The following is a 24285-nucleotide window of genomic DNA, read 5'->3' on the forward strand; positions in this document are numbered from 1 at the left end:
AGGACTCCGAGACTTAGATTCGACTCCGGAAGCCTGAGAAGATGGCAGGAGGGGAGCGTTAGACCCGGTGACTTGGACTGGGAAGCTAGCTTGGCGCCCGGAACCTCGGAGCATAGGGCTCGAGTTTCCCCGTGGAACTTCTCCAGCCATAGGAACCACACTACCTCCAGGCATCTCAACAACAAACAGCTGTCTAGTGAAAGACCCTCTTCCCCCGATTTCCGGGGCGGCACAGGAAGTTCCCCGCCTGTCCAATAGAAAGGCGGTGGGGAAGCGCGCTCTCGCGAGAGTTCGGCCGCCGGGCCTTCAGGGAGCGGGTCATGGAGGGCGAGCGGGCGCCGCTGTTAGGTGCGCGGGCGGCGGCGGCGGCAGCCGGAGCTTTTGCGGGGCGGCGCGCGGCGTGTGGGGCGGTGCTGTTGGCGGAGCTGCTGGAGCGCGCGGCCTTCTACGGCGTCACGGCCAACCTGGTGCTGTTCCTGAATGGCGCGCCGTTCAACTGGGAGGGCGCGCAGGCCAGCCAGGCGCTGCTGCTCTTCATGGGCCTCACCTACCTGGGCTCGCCGTTCGGGGGCTGGCTCGCCGACGCTCGGCTCGGCCGGGCGCGCGCCATTCTGTTCAGCCTGGCTCTCTACCTCCTGGGCATGCTGACTTTCCCGCTGCTGGCCGCGCCCCGCTCGCGCTCCGTTCTTTGCGGGGACCCGCGCCCGGAGCTCGTGCGCAACTGCTCGGCTCCCTTCCCCAACGGGACGGCCGTGTGTCCCGACGCCGCCGCGCGCCACTGCGCTCCCGCCACCTTCGCGGGGCTGGTGCTCGTAGGACTCGGTGTGGCCACGGTCAAGGCCAACATAACTCCTTTCGGCGCGGACCAGGTGAGCCGCACCCGCCCCACGTTCCCCCTATTTTGCGCTTGCACCTGCTGCGCGCATCATGCCCACCCGAACCTAAACCTGACTCTGCACCTGGTACGCGACGCTGAAGACACGGGGACCGTCCCGGTACCTTGCATACCCCGCCCCCCCCCCCCCCCCCCCCCCCCCCCCGCCTCTAGGGTTCTCCGCTGGTGAAAAGGAGGAGCCACCCCACACACCTAAACCTACACTCCTATTTGACCGTGTATCCCATGCATAACTGATGGGAAAGCAGGGAGCTGCCAGCCAAGCTCCCCAACTGGTCCACTTGCACCTCACATTCAGAGAAAGATTAAGGTGAGAGAGAGGAGCTCCTTGTAGTGCAGAGAGAAAGGCCACCTGCCTCTGATTCATCCTAGTTAGTGGAGGGGAGGAAGGAGACCTGTCCTGAGGGGACTTCCCTGTAGAGTGGGGGAGGAAACCCATCTGTCTCAGCACCTACTAAGTGTGTAGGAGGGAGAGCCAATGCTCCCTGTATTCCAGGTGAGGATGAACTCCCGAGACTTGGAAGGTCATGACACATAGGGAACCCACCACTCCCCTCGTGTGCCTGTAGCCACATCTGCCCATTGTCTCTGGTAAGGGGACTGGAGGAAGGGAGAGAACCACACCCACCCTCTTCGTCTGGGGGAACCTTTCTCTTGGTGTGGGTGGGTGTGCTTGAATAGACAGGAGAGAGGTGTGTACGCAGGTGTGATGTGGGTGGTAAGGCAGGGCTGCAGTCTAGATGTGGTGGGCTTTAGTCATGATGTAATGGCTTTGGTGGTTTTAAGAAGAAGGGACATTCTGTTGCTGGAGTCATGTGAGTTGAGATCTGAAAGAGAAAAGGTTGAAGTTGTGATTTAGAAGCTGGATGTGTCCAAAGACTGCGTCACTGCCCTAACTTCCCTTTTACAAATGGATGGGCAAGCATTTAGTTTCCATCTTCGTTGTTTTGAGTAAGTTTTGGGGTGAGGTGTGTAGGAGAGTCCATCATGCTGCTGCTCTGATCACCAAGAACAAAAGAGGGGAGAGCCAGACATTTGGAGAGCAGAAGTGATCTGCAAGTGCCCTGGTGCCACATCTGCTCTGCTTCCCTTTTTTAGGGGACTCCCATGCTAAGAATGGTTCTAGTGGTCAAATGCAAATAGAGTATTTTGTAAGCAGTGGAAATTATGTGGGGTTGAGTGTCAGGCTCTCTGGATAAAGCTTTTTTTAATTTTATTTTAGTTTAGTTTTTTGAGACAGAGTTTCTTTCTGTAGTCTTGACTGTCCTGGATTCACTTTGTAGACTGGCTGGCCTTGAACTCACAGCGATCTGCTTTCTCACAGCAATCTGCCTGGTTGGATAAAGCTTTTTAAGGTTCTGTTCTTTCCTGTTTACTCATTCCCCCAGCTTCCCCTGGACTTGTAAAATTGAGTAGTCATAGATGCCAGATGCCTCCTAAAACCTAACACACGTCGTCCTGTTGCAGAGAGACTGCAATGGCTGCCATAGAGAGTGGGCTGTGTGGCAGGTGGGTGAGAGTACGGCTGATCTCAGAAGAGAGGGTGGCCTAGAGGGGAGGGGGTGGCCAGGAGTGACATGTGGGAGGAAGGCAGTAGGGAGTGCTGGAGGGTTATTTATGCAGCAGAAAAGGTGAGCCCCAGGTCTTGGCGCTAAACTGATCCTTGAGTGCCTGGAATTGAAGTTACTGAGGTGAAGTCATACGCTTAGAGACTAGTACCACGAATGTAGGACATCAGTGTTCAGAAACGTAAGGCTGGCCAATTTCATGAGGACACATCTCAACTGTATCAGAAGTGGTAGTAATCTCAACACTCAAGAGTTTGAGGCAGGCCAGGCATTGGTGGTGCACGCCTTTAATCCCAGCACTCAGGAGGCAGAGGCAGGTGGATCGCTGTGAGTGCAAGGCCAGCCTGGTCTACAAAGCAAGTCCAGGACAGCAAGGCTACACAGAGAAACCCTGTCTTGGGAAAAAAAAAAGTTTGACCAGGATTGCCACAAGCTTAAGTCCAGCTCAGCTTACATAGTTCTAGGCTATTAGAGCAAGACCATTGACATAAAGTAAAATATAAACAAAAGAAGTAGCCCTCTAAGCCTCATGTATTTAGATAATTGGTTCCTAGTTGGTGATGGAGAGAATTAGGAGGTGTGACCTAGCTAGAGAACTATGGGGGTAGGAGGCTGGGCCTTGTTTGAGATGGAGCTGCTGCTCTACTCAGCACGTTGGCCCTGCCATACTGGACTCTTCCCCAACCCTCAACCTGAGACAGAGTTTCTCTGTGTAGTTTTGGCCGTCCTAGACTTCTTTGTAGACCAGGCTGGCCTCGAACTCACCTGCTTCTGCCTCCCGAGTGCTGGGTATACTGGACTCTTATCCCTCTAGAACTGTTAGCCCAAAGTAAACCCTTCTATAAGCTGCCTTGGTCATGGTGCTTATTACAGCAACAGGAAAGTGAGAACACAATGGGCCATACCATACAAAGCATACCTGTGACTGCATCCTCATGGCAAGTGGTTTGAGCTTCATGATGTACACAGAGCTCCTTAGACTTTCCACTCATAGCCCCTTTCACATGAGAATAGATGAAAGTAGATGCTCAAATCAAATGCAACTGATATCAACTCAGTCAAAAATTTAACTAATTAAAAAACTTTTTTGTTTTGTTTTGTTTTTGGAGACAGGATGTCTCTGTAACCTTGGCTGTCCTGGATTCACTTTGTAGACCAGGCTGGCTTCGAACCCACAGTGATTCACCTGCCTCTGCCTCCCGAGTGCTGGGATTAAAAGTGTGCGCTACCAAGCTTGCTCAAAACTTTATTTCAAAACAGTTCTTTACCACTTATTAAAGATGAAATTCAATTTGCATAGTAATGAGATGGATGTTTATGCAACCTGATATAGTTCAAAGACATAGTAGCTCCATCTTTGAAAGCTGAGATATGATGGCTGATAGGGAAATATTCGAAGTCTTGGCTATTTGAAATTAAGCCATTGTGCTTCTGTGAGAGCAGAAAAACCTTCTCTGTGCAGTGGGAACAGTGCAGCTCACAGCATAGAGTAATCTCAGATCAAGCCAGAGTGTGCCGGGCAGCGTTTGTTGCCATCTTAAGGCATGTCAGTGTGTGAAGTGTAAAGTACAGGTTGTACTTGTGCAGAATGAAGAGTGCCAGGAGCATCTTGGGTCCATTGTATATTTGATTCTGAATTAAGTTTTGGTCCTTGTTCATTCAGAAGCCTGTCACTGTTGCCAAGTTTTACATACATATACACAGTGAGAAACTTTGGTTGCTGTGTTCATGGGGTGACTGACTGACTGTCTCGGCCCAGCTGCTCAGCAGGAGCTGAGTGAGCATATTGGGTGCTATGTCTGAGAGTCGGTATCCTTCAGTAGATGCTAGTCGATGATTAGCACTTCCTAATGGAGCAATTGACCAGCTCCTGTGCAAGTCACTGAGTTGGTCCAGTGTGCACACTTGATGGTAGCTAAGACTAATAATTCTGCAGAGTGGTGGTGTTTCTAGTATGTCCACACACACACCATCCTAGGATTAGACCTTTCTGGATGTCTGGACGTAGAGGAACTGGACAGCTACTTTGGGTGTGATTCTCTCTCTAGTGGTTTTGTCTTCTGTTCATGGGTTATTTTGTTATATTTTTGAGGCATTGTCTCAGTGTAGCTCAGACTGGCCTCTAAATTTACTAGTTGAAGGCAACTTTGAAGTTCTGGTACTCTGGCATTTGCCCAAGTCCTATCCATCGCCCACCATCCTTGGCCATTTTATTTTTTTGATCTGGGGTTTTCTGTGTAGCCCATGCTGTCCTTCCAACCTGTATTAGCCTCTGAATGCTGCTGTCAGAAGTGTGTGCACAATGCCGGGCTTTCAGTGATTTTTGTTTTGTTTTTTTAAGATCTATTGTTGTTCTATAACCACGCATGCCTGGAATTCCGTGTATAGCCCAGGCTGGCATCAAAGTCATGGTGATCCTCTTCTGCCTCCTGAGTGCTGGGCTTTTGGGTGTGTATAACCCACCCATTTGCCACTTTCCAAGCCCTTGGTTTGCTGCCTCATGACTGCTCCTTGAGGGCGATTTCAAGGCCTTCCTTGTTCTTAGTTCCTGAAAGGCCCGCTGCTTTGCAGAAGTCAGATAGCTGGAAGGGTGCTGTCAGCTCTTGCAGGCCTTTCTCAGTTAGAGAAGGGTGCTGCTGTCTTTAAGGTGCTTCTGCTACTTTCGCTGGTACTGCCTCTTGTCTCTGGTTAGAGCCCAGGGTGGCTTTCTCCTTGAGCAGGAGTACCAGGTCACTTCACAGTGAGTATAGAAGCTGTGAGTCACTCTTTTTTTTTTTTTTTTGTAAGTCATTCCTTTTTCGGGGGAGACCGGGTCTCTCTGTGTAGTCTTGGCTGTCCTGAACTCGCTTTGTAGACCAGGCTGTCCTCAAACTCACAGTGATCCGCCTGCCTATGCCTCCCGAGTGCTGGAATTAAAGGCATGTGCCACCAAGCCAGGCTGTTTGTTTGATATGTATGAGTGCTCTATCTGCATTTATACCTGCATGCCAGAAGAGGGCACCAGATCACATTATAGATGGTTGTGAGCCACTATGTGGTTGTGGGAATTGAACTTAGGACCTCTGGAAGAGCAGACAGTGCTCTTAACCACTGAGCCATCTCTCCAGCCCTGTAAGTCACTCTTAAAGGTGGTTCATTGTAAGGCAAATTTCATCTGCCCCTTACCTTTCGAAGTGCTTACCAAGGGTAATGATTTTGTTTTCTTTTTTTTGGGTTTTTGTTTTGTTTCGTCTCCCCGCCCCCCGCCCCCAAGACAGGGTTTCTTTGTGTATCCCTGGCTGTCCTGGACACTTTATAGACCAGACTGGCCTAAACCGATACAGATCCACCTGCCTTTGCCTCCTGAGTGCTGGGATTAAAGGCATGCACCTAGCTAGGTCATGATCATTCTTGGTTGGTGGTTATTTAAAGTAGTTAGCGGAGTGCTAAGTGTTTGTCTGTGATTCCAGTACTTGGAAGGCAGGGGCAGGAAGATCTGGAGCTACATAGGCAGTTGGAGCCCAGCCTGGGTTACTTGAGACCCTAAACCAAAAACATTGAAAACAAAATTAAAAATAGCCAAAAGAGGAAGAAGCTAGCATGCAGGTAGAACAGACAGTGTTTGCTTTAGTTTGGGGTCTGACTCCTTTGTAGACTTTCTTTGCTTCAGCAGGGATTCTGTGTAGATGCTTCAGTATCTGTCAGGACACCCAGGATGGTGTTTGTCCAGTGGAGAGAGGGCATGCTCCTGCGTATCTGATAGCGTTTCCCTGTTTAAACCCATACTCCCTTCTGCCCTGCTGGCCTCTCTTCTCCATTTGGCTTTGATGTTTTTGTGGGGGGTGGTGGAGGCATATGGAGAGCTTGATCAGTGTTGGCAGGGCATCTGGTGATGTCATGGGACTGGTACATGAGGAAGCTGTGGCCTTTGGCCAAGGGCAGAGAAGCATGTGACAGCCTAGTTAGCAGCAGTTTTGTTTGTGGCATTGGCTACTGAGGCCCTGGGAATAGGTCTCTGTTTCTGAAGCAGCTGTGGCTGGTCAACCTTGGACAGTGGAGTCAGTTGACCACCAAGTTTACAAAGGACATTAGGACTCTAAAGGTTAGGGTTCTGCCTGGCCAATTGAACAACTGTTTCCTTACTGTTTGAGGGGATGAGCTGTTTCTATAAATGTGGGTAAGATATGTGTGGTCCTACTATGTGAAATGGAAAGGACCTGGGATGTTTTGGTTAGTATCTAATGTTTCCTGTCATATACTGGACATTGTAGTGCATGTCTATAGTTCCAGTTGCTCCCGAGGTTGAAGCAGGGGGATCATATAAATCCAGGAGTTTGAAAACAGCCTGGACAACAGATCCCACTTCCAAAGAGGTGCATTTGTTTTTGTTTAAACTGGCCTCTTCCCTTTCAGAGTTGTTAAAACAATAATATGTATATGTGTATATACTGTTTACATATACAAAGTATAAAGTGTATATATAAAGAATAAAGTGTATGTGTGTATAGTTTTAAGTTTTATTCTCTGTTGTTCTGCTCATGGTTTTTCTTCTGACCTGTCTCCACTGTGCCATGAACCTCAATAAGCCACTATTGGGTAATATTTAAAGGCATTGTGCACCAGCTGTAAGAAACTGAATATAAACTGTTCTGTTTTGTTCAGAACTGACATGTGTAGGACAACAAAACGCTTGTGGTTGGTTGGTTGATTTGGGGCCTGGAAATGGCACTTAGTGGTAAAGGATTTGTCTAACATTTGCAAAGCTCTGTGTGTAAAATTAAGGTTTTTCTACACCCACTCTAGCTCCCTTTATATTTATCAATATGGTTTTAGGCACTTTAGCTGGGCAGATACTCGGCTATTCTAATCCAGCTATGTTGGCCTGGCTTACTTCCTAGCCTCATGTCCCTGTTATGTGCCATAGTAGTCTCACCCTAGTTGCCCCTGCTTGTGTGTGTCTTCATGACGACTCCTTCATGGCCAACTTCTCGCTTGCTCTCTGCTCCACCTGGAACCCCCTGCCTGGGATTGGAAGTCCCATCTTAACGCTCCTGCCCTGCTATTAAGCTGTTCACCTCTTTATTAAACAACCAGGGGTGATGGAGGACATTGGGACTGGAGATACTCAATAATAATGGCAATGCCAGCATCTGGACTGCAGCCAGGTCTCTGCATACAGAAATCAGCATTTGAATTCACAGTGCACAAAACCATCCCCCAACACCTCTGTTCAGTCCCTAGCCCTAAAAAAAGAAAAGAGCCAACAAGTTGGATTTTTCAATTTGACATGATAATATCTATCCATCTAACTAAATTCAAACATAGGATTTGCCAACACAGGAGCTGTCATTTGGAGTTTAATAAATGTCAAGGGATACTCAGTTTTGACTGTGTAGTTTGTACCCTCACCTTAATTTTAAGTACTCTGTGGGGGAGCATGAGCACCAAGCAGAAGCCTTATTGCATGTTGTACTTGGTAGTTTTGCTGCTGTTTTAAAGCTGTTACTAGGCTATGGAGATTGCTCTGTGGACCAGAAGATAGATGTGCTATGGAACCAATCCCTACACCTCAAGTCCCCAAACAGGGTTTCTCTGTGTAGCCCTGGCTGTCCTGGACTCACTTTGTAGACCAGGCTGGCCTCGAACTCACAGAGATCCACCTGCTTCTGCCTCCCAGAGTTCTGGGATTACAGGTGTGCACCCCCGCAATGAGCTATGTGGAGCGAATTTCTAACACTCTCCATCCATAAGGATGAGGCTGGTGAAGTGTGTCTGTGTGTGCTCAAGGTCAGTCTTTGACTATGGGTTTGTTGAAGACAGCTGTTGAGTAGGACTGGGCCCATTCTCATAGTGTTCATGGTAGATATAAACAGCACAGCTGGAAGAAATGAGGTTGGGTTTGCCTCAGCCCACTACAGCCAGGTGGGGTCTGCAGAAGGCGTGCTTGGTGGTGGGGGACAGCTGAGGGGGAGAGTTAGCTTTGGGCTGATTGTGAGCATTTCTTGAGTGTGTTGATGAGATCCCTTGTGCAGCTCAGCCAGCCTTCAGCTCTTGATTCTCCTGTCTCTCAAATGCTGGGATTGTAGATGTGTAACACTGGGTAACCTTTCTAATCTAAAGCTAGCTTGTGGTTCTGTTTACTGTGCTTATAGCTTAGTTGCAGGCTTATCAAAGACCCTGATGCTTGGGCCTCCATTCAGGAATGGTACCTTGCTTCTGAGCAAGCCTTGCTGTGCCTGGGGCCAGAGCCTGCAGGCTCCTGTAGAAGCTCTCATAGTACCTGTGTTTAGTTCAGTGAGGCCTGGAGCTCCATGTAGCCTGCAGGCTCCTGATAGTCCACAGTGGTGATTCTGGCCTGGCCTGGGCAGTAGGTTCTGGAACCTGTTTTAAGGATCATTTCTGCTGGCTTCAAGGTAGGTGGTCAGCTTACTTTGGACACTGGGACTTGCCAGCATGTGGAGAGGCCTCAGCTTCTGACCTGATTGAGTGCCAGTGTCAGGTGCCTGCCTGAATCTGTAAACAGCAGTTGATTGTGTCCCATGGTCTGCTGAGAGCAGGAACTTGACACCTTGTATCTGTCTCAACATGCAGATGATCAGGTGCTATGTAGGTGTGGTGGCAGGGCGTGCAGCTGCCGAGGGTGGTTGGGAAGTCAGTAAGTATTGGAAACATGAAATCTTGCCATGTTGAAAGAGTAAATGAAGGGTGTAGAGGATCATGTGTTCTTTTTTTTTTTAATTTAATTTTATTAATTTCTTCATATTACATCTCAATGGTTATCTCATCCCTTGTATCCTCCCATTCCTCCCTCCTGCCCATTTTCCCCTTATTCCCCTCCCCTATGCCTGTGACTGAGGGGGACCTCCTCCCCCTGTATATGCTCATAGGGTATCAAGTCTCTTCTTGGTAGCCTGCTATCCTTCCTCTGAGTGCCACCAGGTCTCCCCATCCAGGGGACGTGGTCAAATATGAGGCATCAGAGTAGAGGATCATGTGTTGTTGTTTTTTTTTTTTTGGATCATATGTTCTTACAGGTTCCTCTTTCCTGTTACTTTAGGTCAAAGACCGAGGTCCAGAAGCCACTCGGAGATTTTTCAATTGGTTTTACTGGAGCATTAATTTAGGAGCAATCCTGTCATTAGGAGGCATTGCCTATATTCAGCAGAATGTGAGCTTTCTCACGGGCTACCTGATTCCCACAGTCTGTGTGGCCGTTGCTTTCTTGGTCTTCCTTTGTGGCCAGAGTGTTTTCATCACCAAGCCTCCTGATGGCAGCGCCTTCACTGACATGTTCAGGATTCTGACCTACAGCTGCTGTTCCCAGAGAGGTGGGCAGCAGAGAAGTGGGTGAGTGACACAACTTTTTGCTCCCAGCTGAGGTCTGGACTATGTGTCTGGTCTCTAAGCCAGCTTCATTCAGAAAGTGTGTGGTATGAACCCTGCCATTAGGACTGCAGAGCCCTGAGTCCAGTACTCTATGCCCAACTTCTTCCTCACTGCCAACATGGGTGAGGGTGCCTTGCTGCTGGGTGGCAGATTTTGCAGGTAGGGATCTGCAGAGGGTACCATGGAGACACACTGTGTGCTTTAGACACAGATGCATGTTGATGAGAACTAAGGCTGTTGTGTATGTTGTCGGTACTTTTCTCTGAAGGAAGCTGCTGTCTCTCACTTTGGTCAGCACAGTGTCCGTTGTCCAGGACCATGCCAGCTGCTCAGTGATAGAGGGGCACACAAAAGTAACTTGAGATGCACCTGGGGACCCACTTACCCTTACTTGAATGGAGCTTGTGTAGCCTCAGTGCTGATGGTCCCAAGCCTGGGACTTTTAGAAATAGCCATGTTCTGAGATTCCTCCCCGCCTTTCCTGCTGATGTCTATGTAGGCTAATGAAGTCCAAAAATCATTCTAAGAAGGACTTAGATGCTTCTATGTTTTCTCAGGCTGCTGTATAGTAGACTGGTTCCTTGACTGTGGCTGTGACGTAAGAGAGACTGCAGCACTGTAGCCACCAGAGTAATCAAAGCATAGAGAACCAAGGTCCAAGGACCTTGGTGGACATCTCCCTCCCCATAATTTGCTGAGCCTAAGGATTCCCAGTACTTGCTGAGGGAGGTAGACTCCTTGTATGTAAGGCTTCCTATGGGATGGATGGCCCTAGTTCCAGAAATATTCTGTGGGCCAGTATGCACACTCCTTTGTGTGCTTGCCTGTGTCTGTCATTGGTGTACTGGAAGCCTCTTTGTGTCAGACCTGAAGCTACACAGAGTGTCTACTTGTGTGATAAATCAGAGTAGGCACGAGGAATAAAGGAATTGCTTGGATTGCTGTCAGCTGGCTAGAAGTCCAGGCAACATGGCTGCCCTGTGGAGCTGCATGAAGTTGAGATGCCCTCCTTGTGGGTATAGTAGACAGCTGCCCTGTCCAGAGGCCCCATGGTCAGTCACAGGAGCTATGTGTGGTGTATACAGTTAGTCAAAGAAGGGCTTAAAGCAGACAATGTAGAGAACCACTTTCCCACCCCAGACATGATTTGTTACCAGAGCATTGTAGCTGGGGGTGGAAGTAAACTAATTCCTTCATTTTGTTTCCCAAAGTGAAGGCCTTGGAGTCTTTCAGCAATCTTCTAAACACAGTCTGTTTGATTCATGTAAGATGTCGCGTGGAGGGCCGTTCACAGAGGACAAAGTGGAAGACGTGAAAGCCCTGGTCAAGATCGTGCCCGTGTTCTTGGCTCTGATTCCTTACTGGACAGTGTACTTCCAAGTGAGTGCTGCAGGTGGCTGGCTGCCCCAGCCTTGTGGCAGGTGCCACAGTGCAGGGCTCAGGGTTGGCCATCAGCGGCCATAGTTTCCAGTCATGGACTCAGGTTGGCCGCTTCATGTTGGAAAGCTTTTCCCAAGCAGCAGCTGAGTGTGTGTACTTCTGGTTTTCTGGACCTTCTGGCTTTCATTTGGTTGCTGGGCAGCTCTTCTCAAAGACACTCTAATGGTGACCCAGTAATTGCCACGTCTGATTCCAAACTGTAACCATCACATGGTTCTGTGAAATGTTGCCACTCCTCCTCAGCTAGAGGAGGGAGGGCATGCGTAGGCAAGGGCTTGGGGGAGGCTCTGCTGGCTTACCTGCACTGTCTGCTTTCTTTATCCAGATGCAGACCACGTATGTTTTGCAGAGTCTTCATTTGAAGATTCCTGAAATCTCAAGTATCACCACCACTCATCACACGGTAAGAGACATGGAAGTGACATAAGTCCCTTTCTGCAGCTGCAGCAGGTAGCTTGGATACTGCCACTACAGCTAGTTGCTGACTGGTTACAGTCTGCTGAGATTGGGTTGACTAGTGCCATTAAACACCAGTACTGTCAGATTCAGCCCTCCCCAGCTCAGAATACACCCAGTACCAGTCAGTGTCTCTCCAGTTGAAGCATGTTGGAGGTCATGCATGGGTGGTATGGGGAGCTTCTGTACTGCAGCTAATGCCATGCTCTGTGCAGCTGCCTGCAGCCTGGCTCACCATGTTTGATGCGGTGCTCATCCTCCTGCTCATCCCACTGAAGGACAAGCTAGTGGACCCGGTGCTCAGGAGACACGGCCTGCTCCCATCCTCCCTGAAGAGGATTGCCGTGGGGATGTTCTTTGTCATGTGCTCTGCCTTTGCTGCAGGTGAGCCACCATTTCTCTTGGCCTCTCTTCCCCCTCTCTCCTGGCTTGGCTTCTGCAGCATGCAGCAGCTAGTGTATTGTGCTGAAGAAGACACCGGGCAGCCAGTGACTCTTCATCTTCCAATGTGCATTTTACAAGTGTCAGTTTTTTCTGGAGGATAGACCTTCATCTTCTAGGGCCTAGTAGACTTGTTCTGCACTGTCCCAGCCTGCAGACCAACACTCAGTGTAGAGTGGGAATGAGAGGAGGAGGGTCTGTAGAGGCTTCTGACTCTCACAACTGTTGGAACCTACAGTGCTCCTGCATGGATAAAAGGGTTTTGTGGGATTGTTCAAGGCTCTTGGGAAGCTCCTAACAAAAGTCTCAACAGCTGAAGAGCTAGTTTCTCAGGTTCCACACCGTACTCCAGCAAGGGACAGTGCCCTTAAGACACTCCTGTTCCCGTCACTGTTTCTGTTTGCTGATGTGGCTGGGGTCTGGTCGCCTTCTCAACATGAGTATTCTGCGTCCATTAACATTTGGAAATGTTGAGCCGTAAAAACTGTAGTAGCAGGAAGAAATGGTTTTTCACATAGCTGTGAACAGAGGAGGAGCTCTGCTGAAGGGAGCAGGTATTTCAGAAAGTGCCTCCTCAATCACAGCAGAGCACACGCTGATGCGGTGCTTCATGGGCTTAAAGAGATCAGTCCCTGGCTTAGGAGGCCCAGCAAGTGAGAGAACCCCTGTGTTTACTGTTGCTCAAACACACAAAGTGAGGTTTGTCTGAGTGACACATTGCTTTACAAGTTGGCAGGGAAATAAACGGCACACAAGAACTGGGGAGGCAGGGTAGTCTTGAGGAGTCTGGGCCTGGAAAGAGTGTCTGTCCACCTGCCTCAGCTGCCTAAGGCTTGGCTTTGTTCTCAGCTTTTCTTCCTGGGAGGAGGCCCTGCATCCTGCAGTTGTGCCAGCAAGGTGCCAGAAGGGTTTTTGTTTCCTTCATTGTTTTCAAGGGCATTTTCTCATGGAGCTCTGTGCTGGGTTTCTCTATGGCCTCTTTTAGTTCAGTTTCATTCATGGCTGAGGTGTTTTGTGGTTCCCTTAGCACTACATGGGGTATCCCATGGTTTATGAGTAGGTCTATGCAGCAAACAGGGGTCAGGCCAGTGTCTTTTTCCTTGTTAGGCTCCATCCCTTCTAAGGGCTTTTAAAAGTGACAGCAAAGTACTGTGTTTCAGAAAGTCCAGCACTGGCTGCAGCCGGGCAGACTCCTGACCTGAATGTCGGCAAGATATAGTATGCAGCTGTCTTCCCAGGCAGCTGTCCTTGCTGTGTGGCAAGATCATAAGAAGGAGCTGGCTTGTCAGGAGTTGAGAGTCACAGCCCAGCTTGGGTGGACACAGCATTCCTGCGTGTGTGTACTGAGTGGCCACAGACTGCTTAGAAACCTAAGATTTATTTGTACTTAACGCACTGTCTGTGACAACTGGCTCTAAAGGTCCTCAGGTACAAATTTGGTAGCCCAGACACTATTTTCAAGACAGCTTAGGGGAAATAAAAGTGCTCGTTGTATTAGGTTTCACTTTTCTACTTTAAAAAAATAATTTTTTTGTTGTTTGTTTTTTGAGACAGGGTCTCTCTGTGTTAGCCTTGGCTATCCTGGACTTGCTTTGTAGACCAGGCTGTGCTTGAACTCACAAAGATCCACCTGCCTTTGTATCCTGAGTGCTGGGATTAAAGGTGTGCACCACCACCTGGCTGAAAAATTGTTTTTTTAAAAGCTTTAAAAACGTATTTTATATGTATGGGTGTTTTTGCCTGTGTGGATGTCTGCACCAGGTGCATGCAGTACCCATGGAGGCCAGAAGAGAGTGTTGGGTGCCCTGGAACTGGAGCTGCAGATGGTGTGAATCACCCCGTAGGTTCTGGGATTGGAACCCAGGTCTTTGAAAAAAGCGGACAGCATGAGTAGTCTGCATATTTTAGTGGCTTTTATGTGGGATTTTTCAAAGTCCTGTGGGCTCTGGTGGATTATTTTAAATACAATAGTTAGTTCCTCCATATCTTTTGACTATCCTTGTGGAGGTAGGTAGGCAGGAGTGTATAATTAACACTGATTCTGCTGGACAGTTGGGGTGAAATTGCTGGAAGTTTTCTCCAGTTTAATCTGTGCCTGGCTCTGGCCAGAGTGGTCCACAGAGCCACTGTCAGGTTAGTTACTATGTATTTGAGGTTGGGAGCAGTGGCAATGGCACAAACTAAGCATCATTGTACGTGTGTTGGTAGGAAGGAATTGGGACCACTGATTCCTTTCCTTTGGTGGCCAGCAGAAATACTCCCACTTTGGCAGGGTTTTTCCCTGTTCATACATATTAACGTCCTTGGTTTTTGGTTTTTTTTGGGGGGGGTGGTTTTTCGAGACAGGGTTTCTCTGTGTTAACAGCTCTGGCTGTCCTGGAACTTGCTGGGTAGACCAGGCTGGCCTTGAACTCACAGAGATCCACCGGCCTGTCTCCCAAGTGCTGGCATTAAAGGCGTGTACCACCACTGCCCGGCCATATTAACTTCTTGATATTTCACTGTTCTAGATGTTACTTCAGATTTTTGTTTGCTTGATTTTGTTTTTTCGAGACAAGGTTTCTCTGTGTAGCCTTGGCTGTCCTGAACTAGCTTTGTAGACCAGGCTGACCTCGAACACACAGCGATCGGTCTGCCTTTGCCTCCCAAGTGCTGGGATTAAAGGCGTGTGCTACCACCACCTGGCAGTGATGCATACCTTTAATCCCAAGGCTACATAGAGAAATCCTGTCTCGAAAAACAAAACAAAACAAAAAAAAGTGTGCACCACCACACCCAGCAGGTTTTTTTTTTTAACTTTAAAACTTTTTAATAATCTTTTTATTTACCTTTTACTTTATATGCATTGGTGTTTTGTCTGCACATATGTCTATGTAAGACCATCAGGTCTTGGAGTTACAGACAGTTGTGAGCTGCCATGTCGGTGCTGGGATTTGAACCTGGGTCCCCTGGAAGAGCAATTAGTGTCCTTAACCACTGAACCATCTCTCTAGCCCCTATACTTTAAAAATTTTATATTGTGTTTATGTGGGGGTGCAGATGTGCAGGCCACAGCACGTGTGTAAAGATCAGAGGTCAACTTGTTTAATTGAGTTCCTCCATTCCACCATGTGGGCTGTGGAGTTCAAACTTGGGTTATCAGGTTTGGTGGCAGCTCCTTCACCGATCTGTGTCACTAGCCTCGAACTTTGTTGTCCATTTGATCTAAAAGTCACTTGGGGCTCTTAGCATTTCACTTTGGTACTGAGGTTCATGTTCGTGCTTTTGTTGGCAATGGTTCCTTTTGTTGAGGGAGCTCATTAGTCCTGTGGTGGGGACTGAGGGTTTCTGGTTACCCTGGTACAGTCCTTAAGTAGCACCAGTTTGTGGCTGAAGTTCCCAATGCTTCTTTCCAGGTCTCCCTTCCACAGCCCTGCTGTGCTGTTCCTTCTCCCAGTGCCTCGGCCTCCACATGCAGGGCTTCGTTTTGATTCTTCCCAGTCTGTTTTATTTTCTTGAACTGAGACAAGTTTTTGAGCTTTGTGTAGAGAATTGGGCCCATTTATTTCAAGGACTGCACCTTGGTTAATTGAGCCCTGTGTATGTGTGCATGCGCACACACATGCCTATGGTGGTCTCTTTGGGAATTTCAGTTGCTTACAGGAGCACAAGTAACTTGGCAGTGGCTATGCCATGAAGGAAGTATCCGCCTCCCCCAGTGGCCATTACCTTACATGCAGATCCTGATGCAGCCTCCCAGTTTTAAAAAGACGGCAGAAGAGTAGTCCAGACAATCAGGGTTAACTCATCCTAGTGTCTGTAAAATGCCCTGGTGAGCCTGGCGTGGTGGTGTATGCCTTTAATCTCAGCTCTTGGGAGGCAGAGGCAGGCTATCTCTGAGTTAGAGACCAGCCTGGTCTACAAAGTGAGTCAGAGCTGTTACACAGAGAAAGCCTATTTCAAAAAACCAAAACCAAACAAACAAGTGCCCTGGTGAGGGAGAGGTGGATAGCATGCCTGTGACCAGCCTAGGAAGCTGCCGTGCTCACCCTCCTTTCCTGCCCCTTTGAGAATTGTGGATAAATCCCTGTAATACACCACAGACCTAGCTGAATGGCAACATTAGTGCTACACTAACCTGCTTCTCAATTCCAGGAATCCTGGAGAGTAAAAGGCTGGACCTGGTGAAGGAGAAGACCATTAACCAGACCATTGGTGGCGTGGTGTACCATGCTGCTGACCTGCCCATCTGGTGGCAGATCCCACAGTATGTGCTCATTGGCATCAGTGAGATATTTGCAAGTATAGCAGGTGAGGCTGTGAATGCTGGTGGGATCTGGGCCTGTCTAAATTATACCATGCACTGTGATGAGCAGGGCCATGGGACTTTGGGCTGGGGGTGTGGGGCAGTTGTCGCTTAGTTCATAACTATTAAAGAGTTGTCCTTAGGCTAAGGCTGCTCTTTCATGGGCAAAAGCAGTGTTTCCTATGATATTCTTGCAAGTTCATGACCCTGCCCTTTGCCCCATAGGAATGAGGAGGAAGTTGCTGTGGAGGGCTTCCTCTGGACCTGTGTGTCCCCAAACTCTGTAGAGCACAGCATACTTACATGAGGAGGGAACCTCCCTAACAGAGTTTGTTCTCATGGGCCCCTGTCACTTGTCAAACTGTGCAGGCACAAGGGGCTCTTGGGGGCGGTTGGCAGTAGGAAGATATGATCTGGTGATGGCCAGGAATGGGGTAGGGAAGGGTAGGAGGAGCATGCTGGTGCCTCACCTCTCCAACCCCAGCAGCATTCTATGACTACTGACAGTGGGCTTTGATTTGTCTTTGCCCTGCCTGGTCACTGGGAATTTCACTTATTGTGGTGTGTTGGCTGTGAAGTAGGGTCCTTATAGAGAACCACCCCATCACAGTAAGTTTTGGCTTTTTAAGAATATTTATTCCAGGGCTGGAGAGATGGCTTAAAGGTTAAGAGCACTGACTGTTCTTCCAAAAGTTCTGAGTTCAATTCCCAGCAACCACATGGTGGCTCACAATGAGATCTGGTGCCGCCTTCTGGTATGCAGGCAGGATACTGTATAAAGAATAAATATTTTAAAAGAATATTCATTTTATGTGTATGAGTGTGTTACGTGCATGCATATATGTATCCTACATGTATGAGTGTGCCCATGGAGGCCATAAAAGGGCATCAGAACTCCTAGAACTGGAGTTACAGATGGTTGTGAGCCTTCATGTGGTGCTGGAAATAGAATCTTGGTCTTTTGCAAGAGCAGCCAATACTCTTAAACACTGAGCCATCTCTCCAGCCTCTTGAGTTTTGAGAAAGGATCTAACTCTGCAGGCTCACTGCCCTTAACCTTGTAATAATCCTACTTCAACCTGTTGAATGCTAGGATTTCAGGTACAAGACATCATATGCCTGCCTTATGACAGAACTTCTTTTGGTTTTTTGAGACAGGGTTTCTCTTATAGTCCTGGACTCACTTTGTAGACCAGGCTGGCCTCGAACTCAGAGATCTGCTTGCCTCTGCCTCCCAAGTGGTAGGAATAAAGCCATGTGCCACATGCCTGTTGTGACAGAACTTAAGATCGATCTAACATGCATATCTGAGGAGTGGGAATGGCGTTCTTCCTTGGTGTGGATATAAGAGCTCTCATAGGATAAAGTGGCCACTCCCTAGCCCTGACCTCGCCATCCGTGTGTGTTTACATGAGAGTGCTCAGGCACCAGTGGAGCCTGTGTGTTTTGGTGTGAAGTAGGCTCAGGGTGACCAAGGTGACCTTCTCAGTGTGACTTCTTTTCCCTTTTCTTTAGGTCTGGAGTTTGCATACTCAGCTGCACCCAAGTCCATGCAGAGTGCCATCATGGGACTCTTCTTCTTCTTCTCTGGCATTGGGTCCTTTGTGGGCTCAGGACTGTTGGCCCTGGTGTCTCTCAAGGCCATCGGGTGGATGAGCAGCCATACAGACTTTGGTAAGATTTGGTGTGTGGGGTGGGAGACCACGGTGCTTGCTGCTGCTGCAGATTGTGGGAAGAGCCAGTCTGTCCCAAGAAGTCATTGGCCCAAACCCTGTTGAAGTTTGTGCTAATTAGCAACACTGCCTTGTCAATTAGCTGCTGCGCCCAGCTCAGCACTTCTGGAGAGCTGGGTAAAGTAGTGAGACCTGCATGCCAACTCCTGTGTTGACCTGATCTTAAGTTTTGGTCCCGGCAGTTTGTTTTGGTTTTCAGATGTTCGGAGGACAGGTAGTGGCTTTGTCAGTGAACTGTTCTTGGTCAGTCTGCCACTCCTGGAAGTGGCTTCTGGCTGTGCTCTGCAGTGCTGTGGGTGAGCCAGGAGCTACAGCATCCTTTGCCTTTTAAACAAGTACTTGTTCTCTGTGCACATGGCTGTACTGTGAGCCATTTGTGAGCTCCCTAGTGAGGTAGTGTCCTAAGGGGCTGGAGTGAAGGAAATGATGCAGCCTCACAAGGACTCCCTGGTCTATCGGGGGACACTGCATCAACTCTGACCACCACCTCATCTGTGAGTGTGCCAGCTCCACCTCCTGGGTTCGGGGATTACAGGTGTGAGCCACTGTGCTTGGCTAAGGCTCTGGACATATTCTTTGTGTAGAGCGCTCTTGCATATTCCCACTGCCAGGCCATCCCTGCCTTAGTTTGCTAATTTCGTCTTTTTCTGTGTAACCTTGGCTGTCCTCGAACTCACTCTGTAGACCAGGCTGGCCTCAAACTCACAAAGATCTTCCTGCCTCTCTGCCTCTCAAGTGCTGGGATTAAAGGTGTGTGCCACCATGCCCCATAGCAGTGCTCTGCATCCATGTATACCTGCTGGCCAGAAGAGGGCCTCAGATAACATTGTAGATGGTTGTGAACCACCATGTGGTTGCTGGGAATTGAACTCAGGACTTCTGAAAGAGCAGGCAGTGCTCTTAACTTCTGAATCATCTTTCCTAATTAGTGTCTCAGTGGCCCAGCTGTTTGTTTCTGATAGGCTACATCTAAGCCTCTGGAGAGTTCCGCTGATTGCTGTGTATCCAGGGTGTGTTCAAGGTACCACCAACCAGACCCCAGCAGATTCTCTTTCTACTGGGGAATGGTGTCAGTGCTGTGCAAAGGCCCTGGTGTAACTTCCTCTCTCTCGAGAATACCTTCTGCAGAATAGCCAGTAGCTCCAGGCCAGCACCTTCTCCTCCTGCCACTGGACCCTTCTCTTACCCTCCCATTCTCATATCAGTGTCCTTGCAAAAGAGGAGGTGACCAGAGCTGAGGCAGTGTCCCTGGTGGGCTCAGGAGTCCTTGTGAGGTGTCAGGGCTCCTTAGGTTTCAGTTGCACTGCTTCTTGTACACTATCTCAGCACCGTTTCCTAAGTGGGAACGACACTACCACATCCCAGTGCTGGCCAAGCACACAGTCCCTGTGCTGCTAGTGCAGGACAGCGCAGAATTCTGTCATGTCTCCTCTCTGCTGACCACCTTGACCCTGCATAGGACACATTCTGTTCCCAGGGTCACCCTGAGGCTCCCCTGTCTGTTTTCAAGCACCTCATGTTCTGAGAGGCTCCCTGTTGACATGCTGATCCTGAGTCCCATTCTGCCACAGGATTATATGCAATGAACTTGATGGATGCTGCTGTTTCCAGTGTTGGCTTTATAAAAGAACATGGTGGGCATTGCTGTTCAGGCCTTCTGGAGGCAAATGTGCTCTCACAAGTTGTTTTTTTGTTTTTTCGAGACAGGGTCTTTCTGTGTAACCTTAGCTGTCCTGGACTTCCTTGTAGATCAGGCTGGCCTTAAACTCACAGAGGTCCACCTGCCTCTGCCTCCCGAGTGCTGGGATTAAAGGCATATGCTCCACCACGCCCAGCTTTCTCACAACTTTATTTAACCCATTATGTTCCCCTTTCTATGACAGCTCAGGGCAGTTGCTTTTTGGGTAATGGATACATGTTTGAATTCTCTGTACATTCCAAATGAGGCTGCACCTGGTAAGCTGTACTGTGCTTTCTGCTCTGAGGCTGACAATGTGGACATAGTCACACTGTCTACCTATTTTGTCAGCTTCAACACTGCACATAAGATTATATCATTGGTATCTTGTCAGTTGTGTCAAGTGCCTATCCCTTGAAGTAGCAGAGGAGAAAGGTTCTGGGGGATTGGTGTGTCACTGGCCATGAGGGGGCATGGTAAAGGTGTTTTCTATTTGCTGGCTGAATCAGTCTCTGGTATGTGAATCTTGGGATAACAGGACCTTTCCTATGGGGCAGGCTTACAGCTTTTGTTCTTCCCTGTGGATCAGAATCTTGCTTCTTATGGGAGCGTTGTGTCTGTGCACCACACTTGCTCATGTTGCTTGGTAGACATTTGATGCTACTGAGCATATGCACATGTACTAAAGTGTGTTTAGGAAAACCCAATGTAGGCAGGGCATGGTGGCGCATGCCTTTAATCCCAGCACTCAGGAGGCAGAGGCAGGCAGATTGCTGTGAGCTTGAGGCCAGCCTGGTCTACAAAGCGAGTCCAGGACAGCCAAGGCTACACAGAGAAACCCGTCTCGAAAAAATAAAACAAAACAAAAAAAGAAAAGAAGAACTCAATGTAAAAAGATGTCAGGAGAAAAAAAGCCTCACCTTCTGAATACACACTAGGACATGCTTATGAAGTGTCAGAAGACACAGCAACTTCTAGCCACAGCATCGTCTGTGTGCCAGTTCTCTTCTGTGTGACGAGTCACCTAGAGTATGGTAGGCCCCAGGAGATATGAATGGCACCTCTGGCTTCAGGCTTTGTGGTGAGCCAGGGTGGCATCCTCAATGCCCCTCTTCATGCTGTGCCCAGCTGTCATCCTGCCACTCTGTCATGGATGTTGGTCCTGGGCCATGCTGGGTAGTGGTGGTGCTGGATCTTTGGAGTAGTCCTTGAGGAACTGTGGTTTACAGAAGCATGCATGCTGGGTGGGCAGCATTGCAGCTGGCACTGCTTCTCCCAGGCCTAAGTGCTCACAGGTGCAGACCACAGGCTCCCACCTTCCACCCTGGCTGTTGAACTCTGTCTGGTCTGTGGCCTTGGCCTGTATTGTCCTGCTTCCTTGATATTTGGACATTGTAAACGCTGTGGTACTGCTTTTACAGCAAGACCAAGGTGTGTGCATTACAGCAGTGAGGGCTACCTGTATAGATAGGGGAGACTTGAAAGATGCTAAGAAAAAGCATGTAGCTTGCTCTAGTGCCAGTGGTTCTCAACCTGTAGGGTTGACCTTTGGGATTGCATATCAGATATTTACATTATGATTCATAACAGTGGCAAAATTACAGTTATGAAGTAGCAAAAATAATTTTATGGTTGGGGGTCACAGCATTAGAAAGACTGAGAACCATTGCTCTAGTGGGATGGTATCTCCTCATGCTGCCTGTCCCATGAGAAGGACCACAAACCCGTGACCACACTAGGCACAGCTTCCTGCAGCATTTGGAGAGTTTGGCCCATCCTCAGAAGCATCACTCTGTGCTGAACATAGACAGTGGCTTTAAATGGAGTGGCAGAAGGGCACCTCAGAGAAAGGCAGAAGTGAGGGCCATAACAGAGAGCCAGGAGCAGAATCAAGGATGCTTCTCTCAGATTGTCTATGTGGAGGAGACAGACTGTAAGTTACTTCATGAACATCTCTGAGAGGCCTGAGCTGACACTCAACCTCACAAGCCTTCCTTAGCATCAGAGCTGGGGCCAGGACAGCTGCCTTCCCTCTCTCTTTTCACTGAGAATAGGAGAGCCCTGGGAGGGAGGTGGCTAGTGCCCATAGCCCTCTCAGGTGGCCAAGAGCCAGTGAGAAGGAGCCCTGTCTATGGAGTATACTCACCAGGAGGTGTCTGCTCACTCCTAGGGAACATCAACAGCTGCCACTTGCATTACTACTTCTTCCTGCTGGCTGCCATCCAGGGAGCTACACTGCTGCTCTTCCTCATCGTGTCTGTGAAGTACGACCGCCAGCGAGCCAGGGCAGATGGGGGGCCGGCCAGTACAAGGACCTGAAGCAGCCAGCCAGCATGCTCACGGGTTCTGCAGACTGTAAGGCCTTGGGGCCAGCTAACTACCAGGGCACTGTCAGCAGGCAGGTTGAGGCTAGAGCGTTGGTGTCCTAACTTCTGAACTTGCATGTTGTCTGGACTGGTTTCTCCCTCCCTGTGCCCAATGAGCCTGGTGAGTGCCTTACTGAGGTCGTCTCATGTGCACTGGGCCCTGCCAGGAGATGAGAGTGTGACTTCTCTCACTGAAGGTCTCTGCTAGTCCTGAGCCAGCCATACTTTCTCTTCTGGTCTTGGGCAGCCACTCTTCTGATACTGGCGTCCTTATTCCTTACCAACACTGTTACTCAGCATCTCCTTTCTTTAAGATTAGTAAGCACTCCATCAAGAGGTAGGATGATTCATTTTAGAGATGAAAGTGTGGTTGATGGCGTGGGGCTATAGGAGCCGCATCTGCTCCATTCATGGTCTCTTGTCACAGGTCTTGTTGATGCCAAGGCCTCTGTGGGTCAGTAGTGTAGACTCATCTGCTCAGAAAGTAGGTTTTGTTGGCTGAGGCAGTGAAGTCTTCTTAGACTAGGCTGCTCTCACGCTTGGGGACACCTTCTGTCAGCCTGCCTAATGCTGAGATCCCAGATGTCCGTCACCATGGTCAGCAACACTCAGCTCTTGAACTACTGATCTGCTTTTTTAAGCACATGCATCAGTGAAGATTGAGGACACCACGTCCTCTCTGAAACCAGATAGCAGCTGTCAGGAGACTGGAAATTACACCAGGCAGATCTTTTCCTAGAACTTGACTTTGTAGTGGTAAGGCTGGAGGCAGGTGGTGAGTGGGAAAATACTGGAGCTGTTGGGTTAGTCGCCCACCTTTTTATTGTTACTGACATATCCAGGGTTCTGAGTTTGTCAACTAAGCTGTTCTGTGTGTTGCTGTGTTTTGTATCATTTTATAAAAGCTTCTCAGACATGGCACCAAGAGCTTCCTGGGTGATTTCTCCGTGTTCTGCATCAGTCATCATGCCCTGTTCCATGGCAAAGGCTGCTGCCAGTTCAGCCTTTCATTCCTCTGGCCAAGCACTAGAGCCATGCTATTCAAGTACACTTCTGCCAGAACCCCTGACACACACAAACCGAGAGAAAGGGGGCGGGGGGGAGAGAGAGAAATGAATGTTTGCCTTTGCCTTTCTCACACAGCAGGTGGAAAGGTTTCAAGATGAAAACCATCCACCCTGTCCCTCGTTCTTGGCTTAGAGAGGTAGCTGGATGTTGAAGTTGTTAACTGCCCTCTGTCACCCAGCTACCTCCCTTCAAAGCCAAGAATGGGACACAGGTACCTATGGCCTCCCCAGCTCTGTGACCAGCCAGGGAGCACCCTCAGTGAGACAAGGGACCTGGGTGTGATGAAAAGAGTGTGTGATCCATCTTGAAGCTCTTGGGTTTGGTTTTAACCTCTGATTTGCTCATCATGCTAATGAGGTCCAATGGGGCTGGGTTCAGCATCAGCCACACTGAGTGGCACCTCCAACTGGAGGTAGGCAGCAGCCAGTGATGAGAGTCGCCATAGTACCCACAGGATGGTGTCTCTGGGGTACTGAGCAGAGTGAGTGACTTTCTTCGAGCATGACCTGGCATGTTAGTAAAACCCAGGAAAGAGCATGGTCCTGTTTGTCTGCAGGAGGTCTACTTGTACTGGACCCTGTGGGACCTGGCTGTGGAGGAGCAGGTAGTAGTCCTAAGCCTTGACATTTGCATCTGAACAGACCACGGGCCGTCAGTTTGATCTACAGTTCTAAACAAGCAGTTGAATAAACAGCCGCAAACTGAGCTGTGTCAGTCCTGAGTTCTTAGCTGTGTTACCTCAGCTGGCCTCTGTGGAGACAGACCAACTTCTTCATGGATGTGGCTAGGGAACTCCATGTGTCCCCAGAGCCCAAGGCAGAGGCAGATTTTTATAAAACCAAGTTCTTCCAAGGTGCTAGGTCCCTCAGGGCTGCAGTTGATAATACTTAAGCAGGCCATGGCCCTGTGTCCACTTTCAGTTTGCTAGAAGGTTCCACACAGGCAGGCCTCTGGAGCATGTCACAGCTTAATGTCCACAGGTTGCTGTTG

General features: G+C 49.1%; 1 protein-coding gene across 1 annotated transcript; it reads left to right on the forward strand.

Annotated features, from left to right (window-relative positions):
* The first annotated feature begins 320 nt into the window (after window positions 1–320).
* Window positions 321–22613, forward strand: Slc15a4 (solute carrier family 15 member 4). The gene is made up of 8 exons (XM_051161420.1): window positions 321–869; window positions 9500–9789; window positions 11040–11208; window positions 11594–11671; window positions 11940–12108; window positions 16300–16455; window positions 17966–18124; window positions 22032–22613. The coding sequence occupies exons 1-8, from the start codon at window positions 321–323 to the stop codon at window positions 22178–22180; spliced, it is 1719 nt and encodes a 572-aa protein (XP_051017377.1). The 3' UTR covers window positions 22181–22613.
* The last annotated feature ends 1672 nt before the right edge of the window (window positions 22614–24285 follow it).

Source organism: Acomys russatus, chromosome 19, assembly GCF_903995435.1.
Source record: "Acomys russatus chromosome 19, mAcoRus1.1, whole genome shotgun sequence".
NCBI classification, from domain to species: Eukaryota; Metazoa; Chordata; class Mammalia; order Rodentia; family Muridae; genus Acomys; species Acomys russatus.